This window comes from Ylistrum balloti, unplaced genomic scaffold, assembly GCF_031769215.1.
Source record: "Ylistrum balloti isolate Yb309-2 unplaced genomic scaffold, AGI_CSIRO_Ybal_v1 Utg370674, whole genome shotgun sequence".
Taxonomy (NCBI): Eukaryota; Metazoa; Mollusca; class Bivalvia; order Pectinida; family Pectinidae; genus Ylistrum; species Ylistrum balloti.
The window spans coordinates 101,835-116,414 of NW_026782407.1; the positions used below are offsets into that span (position 1 = coordinate 101,835).

General features: G+C 37.8%; 1 protein-coding gene across 1 annotated transcript; it reads left to right on the forward strand.

Moving 5' to 3' along the window:
• The first annotated feature begins 6,382 nt into the window (after nt 1-6,382).
• On the forward strand, nt 6,383-13,575 carry LOC132557462 (serum paraoxonase/arylesterase 1-like). Its single transcript, XM_060221950.1, has 9 exons — nt 6,383-6,447; nt 8,555-8,631; nt 9,092-9,147; nt 9,482-9,641; nt 9,793-9,916; nt 11,319-11,513; nt 12,165-12,243; nt 12,626-12,763; nt 13,405-13,575. The coding sequence occupies exons 1-9, from the start codon at nt 6,383-6,385 to the stop codon at nt 13,573-13,575; spliced, it is 1,065 nt and encodes a 354-aa protein (XP_060077933.1).
• The last annotated feature ends 1,005 nt before the right edge of the window (nt 13,576-14,580 follow it).

The window sequence follows — 14,580 nt, forward strand, 5'->3', positions numbered from 1 at the left end:
GGTATGTTACATACAGATGAAGGACAGTGAACTGTTCACGCGGTATGTTACATAAGGACACTGAACTGTTCGCGCGGTATGTTACGTACTGATGAAGGACACTGAACTGTTCGCGCGGTATGTTTCATAAGGACACTGTTCGCGCGATGAAGGACACTGAACTGTTCGCGCGGTATTTTAAGAACTAGGACACTGAACTGTTCGCGCGGTATGAAGGACACTGAACTGTTCGCGCGGTATGTTACATACAGATGAAGGACAGTGAACTGTTCACGCGGTATGTTACATAAGGACACTGAACTGTTCGCGCGGTATGTTACATACTGATGAAGGACACTGAACTGTTCGCCAGGTATGTTACATAAGGACACTGAACTGTTCGCCAGGTATGTTACATAAGGACACGGAACTGTTCGCGCGGTATGTTACATAAGGACACTGAACTGTTCGCGCGGTATGTTACGTACTGATGAAGGACACTGAACTGTTCGCGTGGTATGTTACATACTGATGAAAGACACTGAACTGTTCGCGCGGTATGTTACATAAGGACACTGAACTGTTCGCGCGGTATGTTACGTACTGATGAAGGACACTGAACTGTTCGCGTGGTATGTTACATACTGATGAAGGACACTGAACTGTTCGCGCGGTGTGCTACGTACTGATGAAGGACACTGAACTGTTCGCGCGGTATTTTAAGTACTGATGAAGGATACTGAACTGTTCGCGCGGTATAATACATACTGATGAAGGACACTGAACTGTTCGCGCGGTATGTTACATAATACATACTGATGAAGGACACTGAACTGTTCGCGCGGTATGTTACATACTGATGAAGGACACTGAACTGTTCGCGCGGTATGTTACATACTGATGAAGGACACTGAACTGTTCGCGCGGTATGTTACATAAGGACACTGAACTGTTCGCGCGGTATGTTACATACTGATGAAGGACACCGAACTGTTCGCGCGGTATGTTACATAAGGACACTGAACTGTTCGCGCGGTATGTTACATACTGATGAAGGACACCGAACTGTTCGCGCGGTATTTTAAGTACTGATGAAGGATACTGAACTGTTCGCGCGGTATAATACATACTGATGAAGGACACTGAACTGTTCGCGCGGTATGTTACATACTGATGAAGGACACTGAACTGTTCGCGCGGTATGTTACATACTGATGAAGGACACTGAACTGTTCGCGCGGTATGTTACATACTGATGAAGGACACTGAACTGTTCGCGCGGTATTTTAAGTACTGATGAAGGATACTGAACTGTTCGCGCGGTATAATACATACTGATGAAGGACACTGAACTGTTCGCGCGGTATGTTACATACTGATGAAGGACACTGAACTGTTCGCGCGGTATGTTACATACTGATGAAGGACACCGAACTGTTCGCGCGGTATGTTACATAAGGACACTGAACTGTTCGCGCGGTATGTTACATACTGATGAAGGACACCGAACTGTTCGCGCGGTATGTTACATAAGGACACTGAACTGTTCGCGCGGTATGTTACGTACTGATGAAGGACACTCAATTGTTCGCGAGGTATGTTACATACTGATGAAGGACACTGAACTGTTCGCGCAGTATGTTACATACTGATGAAGGACAGGGAAATGTTCGCGCGGTATGTTACGTACTGATAAAGGACACTGAACTGTTCGCGCGGTATGTTACATACTGATGAAGGACACCGAACTGTTCGCGCGGTATGTTACATAAGGACACTGAACTGTTCGCGCGGTATGTTACGTACTGATGAAGGACACTCAATTGTTCGCGAGGTATGTTACATACTGATGAAGGACACTGAACTGTTCGCGCAGTATGTTACATACTGATGAAGGACAGGGAAATGTTCGCGCGGTATGTTACGTACTGATAAAGGACACTGAACTGTTCACGCGGTATGTTACATAAGGACACCGAACTGTTCGCGCGGTATGTTACATAAGGACACTGAACTGTTCACGCGGTATGTAACATACTGATGAAGGACAGTGAAATGTTCGCGCGGTATGTTACGTACTGATGAAAGACACTAATCTGTTCGCGCGGTGTGTTACATAAGGACACCGAACTGTTCGCGCGGTATGTTACAAAAGGACACCGAACTGTTCGCGTGGTATGTTACATAAGGACACCGAACTGTTCGCGCGGTATGTTACATAAGGACACCGAACTGTTCGCGCGGTATGTTACATAAGGACACCGAACTGTTCGCGTGGTATGTTACATAAGGACACCGAACTGTTCGCGTGGTATGTTACATAAGGACACCGAACTGTTCGCGTGGTATGTTACATAAGGACACCGAACTGTTCGCGTGGTATGTTACATACTGATGAAGGACACTGAACTGTTCGCGTGGTATGTTACATACTGATGAAGGACACTGAACTGTTCGCGCGGTATGTTACATAAGGACACCGAACTGTTCGCGTGGTATGTTACATACTGATGAAGGACACTGAACTGTTCGCGTGGTATGTTACATACTGATGAAGGACACTGAACTGTTCGCGTGGTATGTTACATACTGATGAAGGACACTGGACTGTTCGCGTGGTATGTTACATACTGATGAAGGACACTGAACTGTTCGCGCGGTATGTTACATAAGGACACCGAACTGTTCGCGTGGTATGTTACATAAGGACACTGGACTTTAAAGATTATTAAAGAAGAGTTATTAAGTTCTTGTTTGATATATATCATAAATTATATATCATTAATTACTATTTTTATAACTGTAAATGAACTCAGTAAGATTTCATCTTGATATCAACAAAGATATGCCGAATTGACAAAGAAATTAAAGGACTAAGGATTTGTCTCCATTCGGCTGTGCATGATGGGTAATTCCATAAGCGACGATCCGGCATATGAGAAGATTAAAGAGTACAGCAGTGCGATAGAAAACTCCACGGCTAGCACTGGAGACGGGAATTCAAACAGAACAACAGCGGAAACAATTTTTGACATATGAAGATGCCAGGTATATATATTACAAATGTGAATATCCTTTCAGTGAGAAGGAATATATTTAAATATGTTTTTTCGGAGCATTATCACATTTTCTATGTAACTCTACCTTGAGGTAGACTTATTAAGCCTATGTATGAAGTTCGCCATGTTTCAACAGTTTATGAAATTCTGTCCTGATAATTCAAGAAAATTCTCCGAGCGTTAAGAATGTCATACATACCAATAGTTAAGTTTGGATCCAGGACCACTAAGCGGAATTTTGCTCTCTGGGAAATGCCTCCCAAACCATTACAGAAGCCCCACCGAATAATCTAGAATCGGTGGTGAACTTCACACGCCTCCACCGACACATCCAAAACCTATTCGGGGCATGCCTGCGCATCCAGTTAAGATGCACTTGCCGCCTCCATGGTGTCAGAGGTGGCCGGACATAGGTTCGACGCGCAATGATTCTCTCGACATGCGGGCGGTTCCTGGCAGTTTTTTGCACCAGAGGGTCTGTCAAGAGTACATAAGGTATGCCTTAAGCATGGCACCCCGGCCAATGGCGAAATCAAAATGCCAACGTGGAAAATAAAAGTGGCTGAATTAAGAGTATCCATTAAAATTATTCGTTTGAAAAAACCGCCTTGGTTAGATCACGCCCTGTCATTTGGAAGCTCACAAAGTCAGACAATGACATTGTCGAGAAGGGCAATCGATCTAGATGTAATACCTGACCAAATATGCCATTATTTCCTTACAGTTAATGTCAAAGGTCAAAATATGAATAAAATGGTATTTTCACAGAGACACAGGAAAAAGTACAAGGAGAATAAGATCAGGTATTCCCGAAGGGTAAGCGTCTTCTGCTTCATCGACGACATCCGCCATGTAAGCCTTGAACATTCCAAGTAAATAATGTCATGTTCTCCAATGAGAACAAGGTTAGGGTTACAACGGAACCAACGGGCTTTGTGTAGTGCAAATGAAATATTTCTCATTGAGATCACTGTGACAAACGTAAAACCTTCCCATGTCTTTCATCACCCTGTATATCTCGAACCCCAGTGTTGTGTTCAACGGAAATCGTGATAATCACTAGGAATAAGTATACCTGCCTCCCTGAGACCTACTATATCATTAAGGTAAAACGTAGAAAGACACAGTCTAAAAATTTAAAACGAATATATTCCTAGTAGATTAAATGTGCAAACATATAAAAAAAGTCGTGAATGTGAGTGAATTACATATATATATATATATATATATATATATATAATATATATATAATATATATATACTCAAACTACCACAAAATGTCTTTGTGAATTAATGTAAGGTGACCTTTAAATATCTCTTAGATATATACATATGTTTAGTGTTTCAAGTCAATTTCAAAGCCTCTCATTTACAAAAGATTTCGATCTGTGCTATTGAAAGTTTGGCGCAATTGGTTATTTAAAGACAACTCTCGTTATTGCTAAAAGTACAAGGTAATTATAAAGTTGTGACAGCTCGTCTGATACAGGTCTTTATAAAAATGAACATTTTTCACGGAGAGGTAAGCCAGCTTAGCGGACCACTGACAACACTGAAAGGTAGGCCGAGATGATCAAAATGTTTTCTGACTTAACGTAATGGAATAACATAGAGATAATATGATGAGAGCTCTGAATAAATCCAAAACAATAGAATGTAGAGTAAAATATAGTAAAATATAGTAACAAATACAGTAAAATATAGTAACAAATACAGTAAAATATAGTAACAAATACAAATATAGTAACAAATACAGTAAAATATTGTAACAAATACAGTAAAATATAGAAACAAATACAGTAAAATATAGTAACAAATACAAATATAGTAACAAATACAGTATAATATAGTAACAAATACAAATATAGTAACAAATACAGTAAAATATAGTAACAAATACAGTAAAATATTGTAACAAATACAGTAAAATATAGTAACAAATACAGTATAATATAGTAACAAATACAAATATAGTAACAAATACAGTAAAATTTAGTAACAAATACAGTAAAATATTGTAACAAATACAGTAAAATATAGTAACAAATACAGTAAAATATAGTAACAAATACAGTAAAATATAGTAACAAATACAGTAAAATATAGTAACAAATACTGTAAAATATAGTAACAAATACAAATATAGTAACAAATACAGTAAAATATTGTAACAAATACAGTAAAATATAGTAACAAATACAGTAAAATATAGTAACAAATACAGTAAAATATAGTAACAAATACAGTAAAATATAGTAACAAATACAGTAAAATATTGTAACAAATACAGTAAAATATAGTAACAAATACAGTATAATATAGTAACAAATACAGTAAAATATAGTAACAAATACAGTATAATATAGTAACAAATACAATCAAAATATAGTAACGTTTGGTAATTACAGTATTTATAATTTAGTCATAAAGTTAGTATAAAAGTGTAGTATATAAAAGCGAAATGTTAAGTCACCAATATTCTAGATTTTACATTATATGTAACGCTATTCAAATATTAACTGATAACCGACTAAAAACATTCTATGGTTTGAGAGCATGGATCGGAATATCCTTGTAATTATGAAGTACTATTCGTTTAGATAGCAAACTTCATTATGCTTTAACAGGTAATAATAACTGCTTAACAGTGTTTTAGTTAACAAGGTGGCGAGTCCCGCTCTAGTGCTCGTTTTGTATACACACACTGATAAGATCTTTGTCCACATTGTATACATTACACCGTGTGGCGACAGGTAGAAAGTGTTTTACAATAATATTTGAACCCAAACTGTTTTGTCTTTCGACCATGATTGTCTCTGTTGTTAAGCAAATGATCTAAATGGCCGACGTGGTTGTAACTAGACATTTCTAATTTTTATAACAGGTCATGCGTTAACTGTTCTACTTATTTCTTCCCTACCTCCTCTCTGTGAATCTGACTACCTACACAATCTATCCACACAGCGAGGTAGACAATTACATTTTCAAAATCTTTTTCCAGTTCTTGTACTATATGTTCTATGGTTTTGCCCTGATTTCCAGGAGATATGTTCGGGTAGAAGCTAACAAAAATGACGTTACCTTAAAGCCTTATGACATGTATATCATTTAATCATGGTGGATTAAGATGGAATCGGTGGAAGGAAGTTTATCATAATTCCAAATACTACATTCAATCCAATAATTGCTGATATCATGTGATATTAGTGTTATTTAATAATTTCTAATTTTAAGTAATGATCTTTCTTGTGGTATATCATTTCACCTTTTAAGTATTTCTTATCAATTCTTAACTTTTTTATGTCATGTAAAGTATTAAACTTCTATCGCCCAATTCATAGATCATGTGGCGCAGTTTCCGTCTGACCGTCCTGGTAACAATAATACTTCAACGAGGAATACGTTACTGGTAAGTCAAGTTTCCGTCTGATCGTCCTGATGGCGTTAAAGACTTAAACAATGCTTACGTTACTGGTAAGTCATGTCCGTATGACAGTCCTGGTGACTTAATACTTTAAAGAGGAATACGTTACTGGTAAGTCTTACGTCCATCTGATCGTCCTGGTGATAAATTGCTATACAATGTATTAATAAATGCTTGTCCAAAATTCTACTTTCGGTTCTCGGTTGGGATCAATATTTTGAAAATCACCATTTTGGGAAACTTCTTCACAAGTTCCACATGGTCTAGAGCCCTGATATTTGAGCTTCAGTAACCTCTGGTTATTGACTATCAAGTTTGATAATATGAATAAGCTTGACCCGCTTCCATGGTCACAGGATTTAATGATGTGAAAGTTTTTGATAGTATTTTCTCAATAACCAAAAAGCACATGTTGATGGAATTTTGCCAGTAGCATACTGTCAGCAACTTCCGGCTCTCGATTGAGATCAAATTTGAAAATTGCTATTTTGGGTAACCAACGTTGAAAAACTTCTCCGGTTCTGCAAAGTCTATGGGTTGGATATTTAATACATAGGAAGTTCTAAGCGTTGTATATCGAGTTTTTTTTAGTATAAATGACATTGATCCGTCTTCAAGATCACAGGATACAATTATTCCAAAATCTTTCAATAGAATTTTCTCAATATCAAGATTCATACGATGCTGAATTTTTTTAATAGCATGTTGTGATCAATTGTTCTTTAATGTAAAATAAAATCAGATCTGAAAACCAACGTCCGGCTCTCGACATGGGTCAAAACTGAAAATTGTTATTTGGGTAACACAATTTGGAAAACCTTTTCTCAAGTTCCACACGGTCAAGAACCTTTATATTACAGATGTTCCGGTCGTTAGTTATTATGTTTGCTAATATGAATGACCTTGACCCGCTTTCAATGTCACAGGGGTCAAATTCGTTAAAATCTTAAAATGGTTTCATTTTCAAAACCTAATCGGTCTAAGGTGATTATGTTTCGTAATCTGCATATTGCGTAAGATTGCTATTGATAACAGCAAAGAAATATTGTGTCAAATGTCTACTTCTGGTTATAGGAAGGGGTCGCATTTTTTTCGGGCAACACACATAAATTAGCTGAAGTTGTACAGTCTAGATATTTAATATATAAATAGCATGAATGGTTAGTTATAGTTTTTGTAGAAATGGTTGATCATTAGGTGAGAGGCTATGTATAGGTGAAAACCCGTCAAATTGTTTGCCAACTGGTTGGAAATGAGTTTGGATTATGATTATGGTGACTCGTTGGTATTTTCTAATTTTGATTCTATAGAATTGGCTATCATTGATACCGTCTATACAGTGCGACATATACCTGTTACTTTAACTTTCCAGTCCGTGATAAACGATAATTAGTTGAATCACTGTGTATTATGACACAGTATGATCTGTTTATGTATCTGTAACAATGAGTCAGTTTTGTTCTTTGATGCACATGTTAAAAGTTTTTTATCTGTAATCGACAAAAAGAAAACTACATAATAATTTATTTTTATTCCAGAATATCTTCTACATCTTAACAATACAGTTTGACTGAAACCTTTTTTGTCATTACTTTTGATCTATTTCTGGCAACCCCTAGCCACCTCCTAACTTTTTTACGTCATTGGCATCACTGATAAGTCCTCAAAGGTTGCAACAGCTGTAATATGTAACATCACTGACGAGTCCTAGAAGGACGAAACAGCTGTATGATATAACATCACTGACGAGTCCTAGAAGGACGAAACAGCTGTATGATGTAACATCACTGTGGAGTCCTAGAAGGTCGAATCAGCTGTATGATACAGTTTAATCCATTGTTTACTTTTATGATATCTTATTCTAGATTTGTATTGAAATGTGTTATTTACTGATACGTTTTTGTGCCAGTGTTTCATATCGTTTCATGGCCTTGTTGATTAATTTATTTAAGTTTATTTCATTTGTCATTTATTGATTTATTTATTGACAAATTTCTTGAGTTTTTCAGCAATGTAGATTTCATAGCTCTTTTGGTTCAGTTTTACTTGGACATATATTGAGTACATATATTTTCTTATATTTTACTTCAAGGTTTTTCATGGACTACCACAAAACCCGGACAATAATCCACCACCGACCTGGACCATGTAGATATCTGGAAGGCGCAGGTCTGTTAACATTTATGTTGTCATTTCAAAATACAAAACACTTTTTTTTTAAACTTTAATCATTTTACAAACAAATGATAAAGAAGTTCTTATATAAATGTACTTATATTAATCACTCTTGTTGGCTCGGATGGAAGCGCAAGAGGTCTTAAAGTGGGAGGAAAGCTGAGCACCCGGGAAAAGCCCACGTGTTCGGGCAAGTGGCCCCATACCTATGTTACGTCTGTTCCGGGAATCAAACCCCGGATGACTTGATGAAAGGCGAGTCCTTCCTAATAACAAAACCACTAATTAGTACTGATGGTAAGCTATTTTCCATCCTCGGACTAGATAACTTAGAAACTCTCTGTTTTAGCGATAATTGTATAGTTGTCAATATCGTTTCGTAAGGTTATTTTGTGTCTCAAACGTGAAAGAATAGTGCATATATTGCAATTAGACTATATCTATTTGGTTACAGATGGCGGTTCGGAAGACCTCACAGTATTAGACAATGGTTTAACCTTCATCTCCTCGGTACGTCTCAGATTTATTACCTGTTTTACCGTAATGTATCGTTCCGATATACCTGACAATATGAACGCTGTACGCTTGAAATAATTTTTATAACTTGTTCGTTTAGAGAAGGGATTGTATTTGTCTTTAAATGTTGTGTAATATAGTGCTAACAAGCACGGTCATTTTAGGACAATTCAGAATAAGGGAATACCATTCTGCTTGGCATTACATAACTAAACTATACAACGATAATGCTCTGCTTCGCAAGGTCCCACTGATCTACACAAAATATCTCCCGAGTGTAACATAGAGTTACGAATCCTGGCCATCAATAATGTCTCATCCATTTCAGGGTTTATGTTCTTGGGCTCGAAGTCGAATTCTTCTTTTTGACTTTAACCGACTTGAAGATCCATCCTATATTATCAGAGAGTTACCAATTGTTAGTTCCACTCTAAATTCGTCAAAAGTATCTTTCCATGGACTGAGTGTTTGGCAGGACGATACAACAGGTTAGTGTATAAAATTAACACTCATATATTCCTCAACACTAACCATAATAGATATTTGCTGTTGGATTCCACTTGTAATTAGGCAGGTTGGTCATCCAGGACGAATATACCGTAACATCACGGTAAATAAACTGTGAACGATTTGTTTCAGGGGAGATCACCCTGATGGTAATCAACCATGCCGAATTTGAAGACCACGTGGAAGTGTTTTGGTTCCGGAAGAATTCTCTGTCATTACTTCACGTCGACTCTATCACAAGTCCAAAACTAACAGAGTAAGTCCCTGTTAGGCTGTAGACACAGACAACATTCACCATTACTAAATCACGTCGTCTCTATCACAAGTCTAACGGAGTAAGTCCCTGTCAGGCTGTAGACACAGACAACATTCAGCATTACTCCCTCACGTCGTCTCTATCACAAGTCTAACAGAGTAAGTCCCTGTCAGGCTGTAGACACAGACAACATTCACCATTACTCCCTCAAATCGTCTCTATCACAAGTCTAACAGAGTAAGTCCCTGTCAGGCTGTAGACACAGACAACATTCACCATTACTCCCTCAAATCGTCTCTATCACAAGTCCAACAGAGTAAGTCCCTGTCAGGCTGTAGACACAGACAACATTCAGCATTACTAAATCACGTCGTCTCTATCACAAGTCCAACAGAGTAAGTCCCTGTCAGGCTGTAGACACAGACAACATTCATCATTACTCCTTCACGTCGTCTCTATCACAAGTCTAACAGAGTAAGTACCTGTCAGGCTTTAGACACAGACAACATTCACCATTACTAAATCACGTCGTCTCTATCACAAGTCTAACGGAGTAAGTCCCTGTCAGGCTGTAGACACAGACAACATTCAGCATTACTAAATCACGTCGTCTCTATCACAAGTCCAACAGAGTAAGTCCCTGTCAGGCTGTAAACACAGACAACATTCACCATTACTCCCTCACGTCGTCTCTATCACAAGTCCAACAGAGTAAGTCCCTGTCAGGCTGTAGACACAGACAACATTCAGCATTACTCCCTCACGTCGTCTCTATCACAAGTCCAACAGAGTAAGTACCTGTCAGGCTTTAGACACAGACAACATTCATCATTACTCCTTCACGTCGTCTCTATCACAAGTCTAACAGAGTAAGTCCCTGCCAGGCTTTAGACACAGACAACATTCACCATTACTCCCTCACGTCGTCTCTATCACAGGTCCAACAGAGTAAGTCCCTGTCAGGCTTTAGACACAGACAACATTCACCATTACTCCCTCACGTCGTCTCTATCACAGGTCCAACAGAGTAAGTCCCTGTCAGGCTTTAGACACAGACAACATTCAGCATTACTCCCTCACGTCGTCTCTATCACAAGTCCAACAGAGTACGTACCTGTCTGGCATAAGACATGACCATTTACCATTTAAAGGGACTAGTTGGTTAGATTTTCATTATGATAATGATTTCTTAATATCTCTTAATGTTTGTTTCAGTTATTTTATTATGCAAAGTGTAGAAGTGCGGTGAATACTTTTCGTATTTGAACTTGAAATTATACACAGAAAGATGTTTTTCGATATTAATAACAAAATAAAAAATAACGAAAAGTGCAGTTTCCTGAAGAAGAATACATTTAACCTTTCATATATAGAGGTTACAAAGTTATTATATGAATTCCAGTATGAATGATTTGGTTATGACCAGCAACAGAACTTTTTACATCACCAAATACAAGTCATTTCGAGGCTATCTCTGGCTGCAGCTGTTACTGATGTCAACGGACGGTGAGATACTGTACTACGATGGCATGGACTTCCGGAGTGTGGTACAGGGGCTACACTTACCCAACGGCATCAACGTGTCACCAGACAAGAGGTCAGTATTTAGGGTTATTACAACACAACACGACAATTGCATCAATGTGTCACCAGACAAGAGGTTAGTATTTAGGGTTATTACAACACAACCCGACAATTACATCAACGTGTCACCAGACAAGAGGTCAGTATTTAGGGTTATTACAACACAACCCGACAATTACATCAACGTGGTTATTACAACACAACCCGACAATTACATCAACGTGTCACCAGACATGAGGTCAGTATTTAGGGTTATTACAACACAACCTGACAATTACATCAATGTGTCACCAGACAAGAGGTTAGTATTTAGGGTTATTACAACACAACACGACAATTGCATCAACGTGTCATCTGACGAGAGGTTGATATTATTGACCAGTACTACACAACACTGTCACACAATGCTAAGTTGATATGTGGAATCGATATCATACAACAGTATCAGGTAATGCAGATATGTTGACGTCTTTACCAAAGTTAGTTTTCATTTATTTGAATATCAAACGTAAGAAAAACATGTCAATATCCTATTCCAATTTGAATTATAGTTCCCATCAATCGCAATCAATTTTAATGTAAATAATAGAGCACTTTCAGAAAAGTCTTGATGTTTTGAGAGTCTAACCGCGCCTCTTAAACATAAATATACTTGTACTTTCAGACATCTGTATGTGTCGGAATTCGGCAGGAAGCAGCTGAAATCTTATCGTATTGTTCATACTCAACTGAAACACGTAGATGTAGGTTTTTTCTCGAATTTTGAACATAGTCTTACAGTAATAGATATAGAGTGAATGTACAATTTGTTGATTTATTCTTATTTTACAAATAGTAGGAGTAAAAGAAATCAATTGTTTATGCAGTCAGATGTAGATTCCAATGAACAAGTTTTTAGGCTTTCTTGTTTTTGCATTCTTGTTTTTGTTTTTCGTTTTTTGAAACAGGAAAAATGATTCGTTGTACTCTGGAGGTTGTGTTGAATGAGAGATCTGTTATCCGAAAGACAAAAGCTTAAGCATTAGTTTTATCATAAATTAGGTATAATATGGATAATAACGAACGACCATTAGGTTTTAACAATCCTTATAAGGAGGAGATAAACCTATGTTTTCTGTTGAACAGGACTTGTACTTGAATTCACTTCCAGACAATATAGAAATAGACCTGGAAACGGGTGATATATGGGCTGGGTGTCATCCCGTTCATTATCAGCTGATGGAGTGTATCGATGGCAGGTCTCAGAGCCGTGCACCTTCACAGGTATGGTATTTACAATCTGTCAGGCCAAGGATTTAACACATATTGAGAATACAGTCGACATCCCTGGTGATATATCACATAGTGTTAGACATCTACAGATTTAGAGTCGGTGATATGATTGAGATAGATATCCCGTCAGTTACTCTAACACAAAACACATCTACAGATTTAGAGTCGGTGATATGATTGTGATAGATATCCCGTCAGTTACTCTAACACAAAACACATTTACAGATTTAGAGTCGGTGATATGATTGTGATAGATATCCCGTCAGTTACTCTAACACAAAATACATCTACAGATTTGGAGTCGGTGATGTGATTGTGATAGATATCCCGTCAGTTACTCTAACACAAAACACATCTACAGATTTAGAGTCGGTGATATGATTGTGATAGATATCCCGTCAGTTACTCTAACACAAAAACACATCTACAGATTTAGAGTCGGTGATATGATTGTGATATATATCCCGTCAGTTACTCTAACACAAAATACCATGGTGTAAGGTAATTTTGAGAGGTAGTTTTATATTGAATCCATTCAGACCTTTATGGTAGACTTTAGTGATATATATAAATTGTTTGTACGTGTTTATTATGTATATTAATAACATAGACTTTGTTGTATACTCTCACAGATCCTGAAGGTGAAGACATCAGAGGGAAAGTTTACGGAGGCTGTGGAGGTGTTCAGAGATTCTGGATCTGAGTTAACCGGATCTACTGTAGCCTCTGTCTATCAGGGTAAAATGATAGTGGGCACTCTGGCGTATCAACTAATGGTGTGTGACCTTGTATACACGGACTGATCTAAAGGAATGGAACTAAACTCAAAACAGTTACCTTTTCTCACAATCTTTTTGGCAACCCATCTTATGATCTTCCTTTACATTGGATTTCTTACCTTCACAAGGTATGAAAATCCGTGTATGGACGTAACTGGCTGTGTTGGTCATTCACAGGAAATAGTGCAGGGATTTGTGAAGCAAGAGGATTCTACTGACTTAACCTTGGGTTGGGTCGAGACATGAAGAAGGTCCCAGGTTGATAGATACACAGGTAACACCTGTGGGAGATGTAGAAAGTTTGACCTCAGGATTTTATCGTATCGTCCTATCGATAATTTTTTTTTTTATGTTTAAATGTAAAACGTGTATTTTCATGTAATTATTGTGATGGGTGATCTTTCACATTGATGTATGATGTAACATAAATACCAGACATACATGTGTAAATTCATCTTCACTGGAAAAAGGCTATATCTTTCACATTATAGATTGAAAACCCAAATCACAAAGGAACTCGATCAAAACTAAATAGGAAATGAAGTTGGAGACCATGCGTGACAACAAGTCATACTGAAGACCTGTGGAATCACTAAAACTTAAACTGTACCTTACTGGAACACGACTTCAAGCTACAATTATTACAAATTATATAACAACTTTCAGGGAACGTTATTCTGATGAGGAGAATCTTGGAGTTCCATGGTGAAGTGGTGGATCATGACAGTGACCAGGATAAGGGTCAGACGAGATATTTAGATGTGTTAAGGAGTTCCACGGTGAACTGGTTTAGACACTTAGTATTTAGACACGGTCAGACCGTTGATGGAGTGGAACTATATCCTGTAATATCCTTTTTGGTACCGGCAATGTGGTGTCAGTGACGTGATGTCAGTGACGTGGTGTGGTGACGTGCTGTCAGTGACGTGGTGTGGTGACGTGATGTATGTGACGTGATGTCAGTGACGTGATGTATGTGACGTGATGTCAGTGACGTGGTGTTGTGACGTGATGTCCGTGACGTGATGT

Coding starts and splice junctions, on each gene's coding strand:
- LOC132557462 (XM_060221950.1), top strand. CDS start 6,383: ATGTGGCGCAGTTTCCGTCTGACCGTCCTGGTAACAATAATACTTCAA. Junction 8,632..9,091: donor TAGATATCTGGAAGGCGCAG/GTCTGTTAACAT, acceptor ATTTGGTTACAG/ATGGCGGTTCGGAAGACCTC. Junction 11,514..12,164: donor AACGTGTCACCAGACAAGAG/GTCAGTATTTAG, acceptor TTGTACTTTCAG/ACATCTGTATGTGTCGGAAT.